This window comes from Dipteris shenzhenensis, chromosome 3 (assembly GCF_047967505.1).
Source record: "Dipteris shenzhenensis isolate YYH24624 ecotype China chromosome 3, Dip_SZ_1.0, whole genome shotgun sequence".
NCBI classification, from domain to species: Eukaryota; Viridiplantae; Streptophyta; class Polypodiopsida; order Gleicheniales; family Dipteridaceae; genus Dipteris; species Dipteris shenzhenensis.
In genome coordinates, this window is record NC_141598.1 from 43,470,456 (window position 1) to 43,482,531 (window position 12,076).

The following is a 12,076-nucleotide window of genomic DNA, read 5'->3' on the forward strand; positions in this document are numbered from 1 at the left end:
TCCGAGAGTAGAATGACCAGCCTGTGGCCATTCTGCATGGCCCAGTCAAAAGCCTCCCAAAATGAGCAGAAGATGCTCCTGCCATGCACAAAGCCCGTCTGCATATCATATATAAGATCTGGCAGAAAGGGCTGCAAACGAAGGCTAATAGCTTTTGCTAAGATTTTATATAAAGTACCCAGCAAAGGAATCGGTCTCCACTGAGACACTGAATTCCTGGCTGAAGTAATGTGATCCCCAATCTGATCCCAAAAAATAATAAAAAATAAGGGGGTAGATCCATCTGAGCTAGGACACTTGCCCTTGTGAAGGACAGGGAGAGCAGTCCTAAACTTTATGTTGGTGAAGGGTGCATCAAGTGAGACAGTCATATCCCCAGTCACCAACACAGGTAAGAACTGCCAAATAACCACTCTAGCATCATCTGTGGCCTAAGTGTCAGGATCTACTATAAGAAGGGAGGCATAGAAATCGATGGCAACCAGCAAGACGACATCCAGATGTGTCTGAAGAACTCGGCATGAGTCAACAAGCTGTGAGACGCTCCCCTTACTATGTCTGAGGCCAAGAGTAAAGAAGAATTGATTGTTGACCCTACCTCCTGTCTGAGTCCAAAATGACTCTCTCGCATGAAAGGCATACTCTGCTCTCTGATCTAAAAGTGACTGCTATTGGGTCCTTTGTTGGGATATCTCAAGGTGTATGCCTCAGGCACACCTTATGTTTCTATGTGTGAGTGCTAAAGGCACAGTTAGGTGCCCACAAGCACAGTTAGATGTCAGTGAGCATGAATGAGGTGCCTACTTAAGGACCTCACTCTTCTTCATTCTACAACCAAGTAATGCAAGTATTCTGAGTTTGTGTCCACTCTTTCCTTTCCTTTCAGCCTTCCAACATGGTATCAGAGCCATTTGATCCCCCTTGAGCCCATTTTTGCCACATCATCATCTTCTTCTTCTCCATTTTCCTCTTTCTTCCCAAAATCTTTGAGAGCTTGGTTCTCCATCTACAAACGACCATTGCCCAAACCCTCTGAGCTGGAAACTCCTCTAGTATGGGCAAACTTCCACCTGCAAGCAATTGAAGAAAAAACGTCTGTGGTGGCTGCCATTCTCCAAACAGCGAATTTCTTCTGTTGCTCAATACTCCCTGCCTACTCCGCCATTGCCTGAGCCCTCTTAGGAGTAGATGGGCGACCTCACGACGAAGAATTTGAGCCATTTTTCAGGTCATTTGGTTCAGTAACGAGGGAGAAATCGTCAAAACTCAGTTTCAGCCTGTAGCAACTCTCCCGAGCAAAAGTGCGCACCATTTCGTCCAACCTCTGTGCTGGACCTTCTTTGGTATATGAGCTTTCTTTTGCTTCAGAAAGCCCTCTTTTCCTTGCTTTGAAGAGTGAGCTACAAGCCCTCCAAGTTCAGCTTTTCAGTTTTGACAGTTTTGGACAAGTTTTTGAAGATGATGCTACATAAAATGCTACTCTAGCATTTCTGGTTTTTTGAAGCTTTCAATAACTTCAGTACAAGTGTGGCTTCAGTTTTGTTTTGAATTACTAGACCTGGTTTTGATTGGAAAGTATTTATTTCACCCACTTCTATGAAGCATGTAAGAAGAAGCATCATTGTTTGAATATTGGTCACTAGTCTTTGCTACATCAAGTGCTCATATTTTGGAAGTCTTTCAGTTATTTTTTCCTTGTAAGAGAGAGAGACACTGCCCACCAATATCTGGGTTAGACCCTCTCATGGCTACCCTATTTAATCTCGAGAAGTTCAATGGAAAGGGCTTCCACACATGGCAGATGAAGGTGAAATTTGCATTGATGAGGGAGAACTTATGGGGACTTGTCAAACCGACTCCTACCGCTTCTTCTACGGCCTCCAATGCTGGAGAATCCTCAACTCCGACACGACCGGCAAGGGATCCAGCTAGAGAAGAAAAAGCATATGGTATCATTGCTCTTGCTTTAGGAGATGATTATATTCACCATATCTCTGACTTGGAGTCTCCTTCGGAAGCTTGGCAGAAGCTTGACATGATTTTTGGTGCTAGCTCTCACATCTCTAAACTATCACTTAAAATCTCTTTCTTTGAATTGAAGATGGCTAGTGGTACTACTTTAGCAACTCATGTCAACTATATGCGGAGTCTTATGACTCAATTAGCTTCTATCAACTCTCCTATTACTCCAGATGATGCTATGGCAGTGTTACTTAAGAGTATGCCTGAAGATTATGATCACATTGTTAGCACTTTGAAAAATCTTCCTAATCCTAATCTTGAAGGTATTATCTCTGCTCTCCAAGAAGAAGAAAGGCATATGGAGCTCAGGAAAGGCAATGATACTGCTTATGCTGTAAAAGTCCAGAAGGGCAAGTATACCCCTTGCAATCACTGTGGAAAGACAAATCACCTTTCAAAGGACTGCTTCAAAATTAATCCATGCAAGCACTGTGGCAAGAACAACCATAATGAGAAGTTTTGCAGAGCCAAAGCAAAGACAGAAAATGCAAATCTACTTACAGTTAATGAGCCTTCACAAGATGAGGCATCCTTTGAAGATTATGCATTTTAAACACATCTCTATGTATGCTCCAGATCTCTCTTTTTATGTCAAGGTACTCAGCCTGGATAGTCCTCCAAAATGAATGAAAATAAACTATTGTGTTTTGTGTGTTTTGTAAACACCTCTGGTCACCTTATGATGTAGGCCATGTGTATGTTTTGTTCCATGGTACCTCCTGCAGACATTGTGTGCATGTACATGCAGGGGAGATAACCATTGGAAGGTCTTTTTGTATCTCTTTTATTTACCTTATACCCAAGGGAACCCTTGCTAGCATGAGAACCTAGCCATAGATTTATCCTTGACCACCATGAGATGGCATGAGAAACTATGAAACTAGATGTATCCTTGACATAGCCTGAGGCATTTCCTTGAGGGAGGGTTTGTTGGGATATCTCAAGGTGTATGCCTCAGGGACACCTTATGTTTCTATGTGTGAGTGCTAAAGGCACAGTTAGGTGCCCACAAGCACAGTTAGGTGGTGGAAAGCCACATAGGATGATTGAGAGAATCTAGGAGCAGATTGAGGAGATGATTGTGGAGCTCTGAAGTCATCAGTGATGTCAGTGAGCATGTATGAGGTGCCTACTTAAGGACCTCACTCTTCTTCATTCTACAACCAAGTAATGCAAGTATTCCGAGTTTGTGTCCACTCTTTCCTTTCCTTTCAGCCTTCCAACATCCTTATTGCAGCAACGCGCTCTTGAATCCAAGCATTTTTAGGTCTCTTGTGCTTCTCCCTCTGGAGGACAACCAATTGCTGATGGATACCTATCTCACACCTCAGGATCTCACCCCTCCTGATACGAGCAACCGAAAGATAAAAGTCGCTAATACCAGAGAGGGCTGCAGCTAAGTCTGACTGAGAAAGCTGCCCATCATGCATATGAGATACCCAAGTCCTCAACACTATCACTGTAAGGCCCTCCTCAGTATAAAAGGCATTTGGAATCCTAATACTAGCAGAACGGCCCCTAGAATCTGAAACCATCATAATCACTGGAAAATTATCCGAAGTGGACACCCCAGCTGCAATGCTAACTGTACCACCTCTGTCAAGAGCCCAATCATCCACAAAAAATCTGTCAATACGTGCATCGATAGGCATCTGCAATCTCCTGTTCGACCAAGAAAACAAGAGAGAATGTGGCTGAGTGTGAAAAGCATCATCGTGCCAAGCATCCCTGCCATTCTAATGAAAAAGGAAGGCATCCCAAGCTGCTCTCTCTAGGGAGTGGATACCACCTTCCCTACCACCCCTTCTGTCTGAGGGCATTTCAACCATGTTGAAATCGCCCCCTATAATCCAAGCCTCTGCAATATGTGACCAAGAGAGCAGTTCCTTCCATAGAAGGACACGATCCCCTCTAGAATTGGGTGCATAAAGGTTTAAAAGACCAACCTTTTGCCCACCAATCAAAAGTATAATCCATTGCACTCTAGAAGGGACTATGATCCTGTGTCCAATCACCAAGGGGAGTATAGAAGAAGAAAACGGAGATGCAAGTACCTCCCCTGGTGCCCAAGGCAGGTGACCAAAAAGTATGGCTTGAGAGAAGCTTACCTGACTTGGCAGGATCCCTGACATCCAATTTGTGTTCCTGAATCATAAGAATATCAATGGTGTTAGAACTATTATTATATTCTACACAATGATCAATGTAATGTAATAAGTGGGTTAGGGGCACTTTTTCCTTTTAGAGGTTTTTTTCCCTAACCACGGTCTAATCTCTAACTATGGTTAGTGATTAGATAGGATTTTGTCAATTAGAGAAAATCCTCATCTCTTTCATTGTACTTCACTTCAGTCACTTCAGTTCAGTACATTTGGGGAGTAAACTACGTTCAACTCACTCTCTCTTTGCATACTCTTTTTCTTGTTTTCTCACATTTGGTATCAGAGCACTTCCTTCCCGGACCTACTCCCTGCTCCTTACTCTCTTCTTCTAGCTCCCGCATTTCAACTCCATCGCCAAACTTCCGTACAGCTCCATCGTGACCTTCCGTACAGTCTGTATGACTACGGATTTTGTACAATCTGTACGATTGTATGAATTCCGTACAAGCTGCATGCTACAATCCGTACACCTGTGCAGAACTTCGCAGTACAGTCATGCATTTCGCCGTACAACCATACAACTAGGCCGTCCGTACACCTGCGCCGTTTGTACACATGCGCCGTCCGTACAACCGTACGAACACGGACTGTCCTGCATTCCATACCTCTGTTTCCATACATTTGGTCCGTACAGTCGCCCATACACTGTACGGATTTCGTACAGTTATGTACTTGCAGATCGTTGCAGGCTGAAGGTGTCCGGTGTCAGTCATTTTCTAGGCAGAGTTCATTTGTAGGTTTAGTTGTGCATTCAACCATTGTTTGGCTTAGCTTTTGAGAGCACATTTGAAGCTTTAGCAGACATTGCCTTTGATCTGCAAGCTTCGGAGAAATTTTGGGGCTTTTGCAATTACACTGCAATTTGGGGGTGAAATTCGGGGCTTTTGCAGGCAGAGTGCAACATTGGGGCTTTCAGATCATTTGCCCTCTTTGTATGCAATTTCCCGCAAGAAATTAGGGCTTTTGCATTTGGGTAGCAATTTTGCAGGTAAAAGAGCATTTTGGAAGTTTGCAAGCAGTTTTGGACTCAGTACGAGTCAATTTGCAGACTTTTGCCATTTTTTGCAGATTCTATTTGTAGATTTTTGAGCATCCAGCAGAGCATTTTGGTGCATTTTGAGCCTTTGATAGGCTATGACAGTATTTGTCACTGTGGGAAGATTTTACTGTGTTTTTTGAGTTTATCTGGCAAAAATGGCTCAGAACAACCCCAATGAGGTGTTCGCAGTTCTCACACAGGGGGATAAGTTGGATGGCACCAACTACTCCTTGTGGAGTTTCATGGTTCGCAATATCTTGGTTGGCAAGACATCTTTAGGATTATGTCGATGGAGATGAAGCAAGACCAGATACAGTGGCTACACCTGTCACTCCTACAGCTGGACGCAGGGGTAGAGGTGCAAATGCAACAAAAGTAGTTGCCGCTCCAGGAGCTCCCACAGCAGAGCAGAAAAGATGGGACTCTAGATATTACAGAGTATGTTTGCAGCAAGAAATGATGCCCGAGTTTCCTTTCTGAAGCGAGAGCTTTGCCATATGCATATGGATGAGGGAGATTCCATGAATTCCCACCTCACAAAGCTTCAGGACTTGAGGAAACAATTGCTGAATATTGATGAAGTCATTCCGGATTCAGCCACCACTCTGAATTCTCTTCCTGAGTCCTATCTCGGATTTCACACCTCGCTGAATTTGTCATTGAGGGGGAGCAACAATCTCTCTCCTTTCACGAGTTGGTAGGACTTCTGTTGCAAGAAGAGCAAACACGACAAAATATGGCAACCCGGGCTGTTGCCATGCTTTCCAAGTTCAAGCCCAAGTTCAAGCCCAAGGGTAAAGGGCAACAAAAGCCACATGCCAATCAGCCCCACATCAGCATAAAGATGATTCAGGACAGCCCTCTTATAAGGCAAAGGGTGATGCAGATAAGCAGAAAAAAAAGGGCATTTGTCACTATTGCAAGAAGCCAGGTCATTATATTGGAGAATGCAAGAAGCGCATACCTAAAGAGAAGAAAAGGGATTCAGGTATGGCTGTGTCAGATGCATCAGCTCCACATTCTCGTGATGGGGGAGATGTTGCAGCCAACTTTGTGGAAGAGCACCCTTTCTGTCTTGCACTTCAGATTTTTCAGTGGGTAGTTCAGATGCTACAGCCACTAATGATGATGACCATTATGCTTTTTTGACTTGTAGCTATGATCCTTCAAAGGATGCATGCTCTCTTAGTGTCAATGAGTGGTATTTTGACAGTGGTGCTTCAAAGCACATCACTTCCAAGAAGAGTCTTTTGGTATCTCTATCCTCGACCCACCAAAAAGGTGACTTGTGAAAATAATTCTTCTTATTCAGTGTGTGGAGTGGGAGACATTATTCTCACATCCACTGATGGCACAGATTTCAGAATTTCAGATGTACTCTATGTGCCATGCATAAAGAAGAATTTGCTTTCAATGTCCTCTCTCAATAGAGGAGGATTTCAAGTTGTTTTTTATAATGATAAGCGTACAGTCACTGACAAAGAAAATGACTATGCTTTGATGTTGTCTGGCACTTTGTATCGGGGTCTTTTTCGGCTTGATTTATATGAAAAAAGATCCGATCTTGCATTATCAGTGAGCATTCCCACTGCTGCGATGCAAAATGTGGAGTTATGGCATGCCAGGTATAGGCACATGAGCTATGGCAGCTTAATGACACTTCAAAGGCATGATATGGTTGATGCATTGCCTCCTTTAGAGTCACCTCCTCCTCATGCATGTGAGGGTTGCATCCTTGGCAAGATGCAAAGACTTCCTTTCAAGAAAGATGGTGCAGTGAAAGCTACACGGAAATTACGACTTATTTACAGTGATGTCTGCGGTCCCATGAGGACACCTCCTTTTGGGGGTTATCTTTATTTTGTTACATTCATACATGACTTCACCAACTACACTTGGGCAAGCTCTGTGCGGTGATACAACATGCTAGTCATGTAATAAAAACACCTCAGAGGAATGAGGTAGAAAGAAACCAAGGCTGAGGCTGAAAATTCCAACTCAACCCTGTAGAAGTCTCAGCAAAGAAGGGAGAGTCTCTCCAATCTCTAAGAAAAGTAACTCTCCTCGAGGAGGCTGCTCGAGATGATCCCTGCATGGTCGCCCAAATGGCCATCAGAGTGTGTACCGTATCTATCCAAGTACTGGCCAAGATCTGAGAATGGTGAACCTGAGAACCCTCCAAAGCCTCAGTGCATCTGGCTCTCCAAATGTGCCATGCTGCAATGCTAGCTAAGACCTCCCATGGAGAGTCAACCAATGAATGAGCAGCCCTGAAGAGATAGGCCGGAACATCCTCCAAAGAGCACGACTCCACAAGGTGTCGTCGGATGTGAAGAGCCCAAGAGGAGTCAAGTCACCTGGGGCCCTAAAAGAGTGAGCCAAGCTACTGATCCCCAGGTCATATAGAAAGATAGGCAAACAAAAGAGCTGAAAAGTCTCGCAAACCCCTTCCATATGATTCTCGCCTGTCTACAATCCCAAAGGCAGTGCTGTATTGTCTCCAAAACAGAAAGGCAACGAGGGCAAGACGGGTCAGCTCCGAACTTGGATCTCCATTGGTTCACTGCTATCCCACCATGAATAGAAAGCCAAAAGAAGAGAGTGATTTTTCTATTTAGGTGGGATTTCCAAAGCCTCTGCCAAAAGATTTTCTGCAAGTCAATAGAAATCTGAAAGTTCTCCCAATGATGAGCTCTAGTAGGCCTCCAACCCCTACAACTGAGCTGGAATTTCCTAGCATTACTGACCGTGTAAGGAAAGAAAGGGATGCCCTTCTCTCGGTGCCCTTCATCTATCCATTCCCATTCCCAAGGGTCCCACTGCAAAAACCTAATTGGGACACCTCCATAAAGCCACAGTCTCCATGAGCCCAAGGTGATGAGAAGCGGGTTAGGATCCAAGTACCACTGTGAAAAAGAGCCATGCTCCATGAAGCCCACTATCCTGACTGGCTGAAACGGTACCTCCAACAAGAAATCGTCTGTGGATCTAGACAGCCTGCCCCCCGAAGAAACATAAAAAACTAAGGCATCCTCCTGTGTGTCATGAAAAGCAATCACCTATAAAGAAACTCCCAATCTGGAAAATGCCCCCATCCAGGTGAAGCAAGTAAGAGGCATGTCATCTATGTCCACCTAATCAAGGGCAAGGCTGCATCAATCTATTGGACTCACTCTACACTCCCTCTGAGATTAAGAACCCTCTGGGCCTATCGGTCTACAGGAAGCTTCCTAAAGGCTTTCCATTCTCCCACGGTAGATGCAGGGCCCCTCTCCCATCTTGGCTACTGCATGTAAGGAGAGGCTCCAAGTGGTCTGCCATGCTCATCCAAAATACTGTCATTCCACATGATAGGCTGCCTTTTAATCTCTTCACGGGTGGATGGGGAAATCCCACGAAGAGTACCCCTGAAGCTGGCCCATGCTTTCAGGATAGCAACCATAACAGGGGAAGAGGGAGATCTGAGGTGGGCTGTGGTGAAAACCCATCTGGTATTGTGTGTCCAATCGTCTCCTGAAGTGGGCGCGCGAGACTGAATGCATCTGATAAAGAAATCCTTCCATGGCATAAGTCCTCTCACAACGACCTTGCAGAGTAAGGCTCTGCACTGTAGATCCGGGTCGATGATATTCAAACCCCCTTCTCTTGTAGGAGGAATCAAGGTCTCCCAAGCCACCCTGGCTGTAACATCAGTTGTGCCATCTAGACCACTCCATAAAAAGTTTCGTATGGGCCTCTTAAGCTGAGTGGTACAATCCCTAGAGTGGCACCAACAAGAGCATACAAACCATGCTATGGCTAGAAGAACCTAGTTAACCACCACCACCCTGGAAGCCAAGTCAAGTTTGGCTGAGCTCCAGAAAAGGAGCTTTCTTCTGATGCTCTCCAACACCGGAGCAAACTATTGTGGAGGAGAGATGCCCACCCCAACCTCGCAGCCCAAATATTTGACGGAGACACCCCTCTATACTCAGGTGAAGGCAATATTATTACCCCAATTCGGGGTGTCATCATCGCAAATCCAAAAACTATTGGATTTATGCCAATTAATGTGTGCACCTACAGCCGTGCAAAATAAATCTAGGGCTGTTCGGAAGGAAGTGAGTGTCTTGGGGAAGGCATCCAAAAAAACAGCCGTGTCATCTGCCAACTCACTATCCAAGAGCTCTTCTTCCCGACGGATAGGAAGCCTCAGCCCATAAATATCAACTTGAGATCTAAGGTAGATACTCATAGCTTCCGCCACAATAGAAAAAGAAAAAGAGGCAAGAGGACATCCCTGGTGGACTGATCTGGAAATGTGAAACATGTCCCCTCTTACCCCCCCAATGAGCACCTGGCTATGGGCTGATCTATAGAGAGAGGATACTCCTCTAATCCATGCATCTGAAAAACCAAAGCGAGATAGAGTACCCTCTAAAAAATCCCAGTCTACTCTGTCATAAGCTTTCTCAAAGTCCAAGAGTAGAATGGCCAATCTCTGGCGGCTCTGTATGGCCTATTCTGAAGCCTCCCAAAATGAGAAAATATTATCAAAAATACTTCTGCCATGCACAAACCCTGTCTACGTGTCATGAATCAAATCTAGAAGATGAACCTGTAGCCACAGACTGATGGCTTTCACCAGAATCTTGTAAAAAGTGCCCAATAGAGTCATGGGTCTCCATTGAGACACTAGATTCCTATTACCCCCCTTTGGGATGAGATGAATGAGACCATCTATAAGTGAGTCCGGCATCTCACCTAAGTCCCACACCCCCTGCAGGGCTGATGTAATGTGATTACCAGTCAGCTCCCAAAAAGTAATAAAAAAGGAAGGGGTAAGTCCATCCCGCACTTGCCCTTGTGAAGGGCAAGTAGTGCAGTCTTGAATTATGCATTGGCGAAAGGTGCATCAAGAGAAACATACATCTCATCCTTCACCAATATAGGGATACACTACCAAATAACCTCTCTGGCATCATCCATGGCATGTGTGCCCGGATCTGCAGTAAGAATGGATGCAAAAAAATCTCAAGCTACACGCATCACGGCATCAGGATCTGACTGTAACACCACGTTTGAGTCAACAAGCTGCGAGACATTATCTCTACTATGTCTAGGCCCATGAGTAGAAAAAAAGTGTTTGTTGACCCTGCCTCCCATCTGAATCCAAAAGGATTCCCGTGCATGAAAGGCATACTCTGCTCTCTAATCCAACAATGTCTGCATCTGAGCCCTTGCTGCAGCAAGGCGCTCCTGAATCCAAGCATCTGTGGGCCTCTTCTACTCTTCCCTCTGAAAGGACGCTAACTACTGGCATATACCAATCTCACTGCTGAGAATCTCACGTCTCTTGGAATCAACGACTGTATGATAATAGTCACTAATTTCGGATAAGGTTGCAGCTACCTGAGATGGGCAAACAGCTCCACCCTGTATGTGAGAAACCCAAATCTGTAAAATATTTTCCGTGAGACTCTCCTCTGCATAAAAAGCATCCGGAATCCTGACACTGGCGGACAACCCTCTCTGATGAGGCTTCAGAATCTGCAACACCACTGGAAAATGATCTGAGGTGGAAACCCTAGTAGAAATGCATACAGATCCTCCTCTGTCAAGTGCCCAATCATCTACATAAAATATGTCAATACGTGCATGGATGGGCATGTGTAATCTCCTGTTTGACCAAGAGTATAGGAGTGACTGTGGCACAACATGAAAGGCATCATCCAACCAAGTGTCCCTACCACTGTACTGAAAGAGAAAGGCATCCCAGGCTGCCCTCTCCAAAGAATGAATTCCACCCTATCTGCCTCCCTTTTTGTCTGATGGCAACTCAACCATGTTGAAATCGCCACCAATGATCGAAAAATCTGCAATGGGGGCCCAAGAGAGTAACTCCTTCCAAAAGGAGATCCGCTCCTCTCTATTGTTGGGAGTGTAGAGATTGAGAAGACCAATCTTACGCCCTCCAATCAATATAATGATCCATTTAGCTCTAGAGGGGGAGATAATACCATGACCAGCAACCAAGGGGAGAGTAGAAAGAGTGACCGAAATGAAAGTACCTCCCCTTGTGCCCATAGCAGGCGACCAGAAGGTATGTCCTGAAAGCAAGTTGCCAGACTTACAGCAATCACTAGCATCCAACTTGTGTTCCTGGATAAAAAGGATATCAATAGCACCTCCAGTGACACCTAGATGAAGCCGATTCCGGATCAGCTGCCTACGGCGACGGTGTGGAACTCTGCCTAGGCCCTGTATGTTTCAGCTGACTATCCTCATCGACAGGAGGATGCTAGATGGAAAGGCTTAACCGACCTAGTAGAGGAGACCAGCTTCCCCTGGGCCGAAACACTCCTTCTGAGGGCAGGAAACTCAACAGGTGAAAGGACCCCCACACCTGATGCCTTACATGAGGAAGATTTGGATGTTTCTTGCATTCAGCTTTTCTTTTACTGTTTCTGATGGATAGGGCATTGGCTCTTTTCTCCAGCACTGCCCTGATGTAAAATGGATGTTTCATAATATGATTTTCTTAGTTTCACCAAAAAAAAAAGTGTGTGTGTGTGTGTGTGTGTGTGAGAGAGAGAGAGAGAGAGAAAGAGAGATGAAAAGTGACATACTTGTATGCAGGCAACCATACATCAGGATTGTTTGAGGTGGTGAACAAGACGAACAACTCATACAAGGTGTTACCATATGTTGAAAAATAAATTTCCCCTTGTTCGGTGTCTTCAAATAGAATAAAAGCAAGACCACTAAAAAATAGAAGGAAGAGCAGAAATAGAGCCTGCAGCAAAACACGTCAAATTCCGAAAAGAGCAGTGAGAAGCTCTTAGAAAAGAGTCAATTATATGCAAATATGAAT

At 44.8% G+C, this 12,076-nt stretch overlaps 1 protein-coding gene across 2 annotated transcripts in view; it reads right to left on the reverse strand.

Moving 5' to 3' along the window:
* The window catches only part of TPC1 (two-pore channel 1), a 274,779-nt gene that overhangs the window by 217,999 nt on the left and 44,704 nt on the right, over positions 1-12,076 (reverse strand). For both annotated transcript variants that reach the window (XM_087372597.1, XM_087372596.1), the window contains exon 8: positions 11,832-11,998. In XM_087372597.1, coding sequence (XP_087228723.1) covers positions 11,832-11,998 — 167 coding nt within the window. The remainder of the gene's footprint in view (positions 1-11,831; positions 11,999-12,076) is intronic.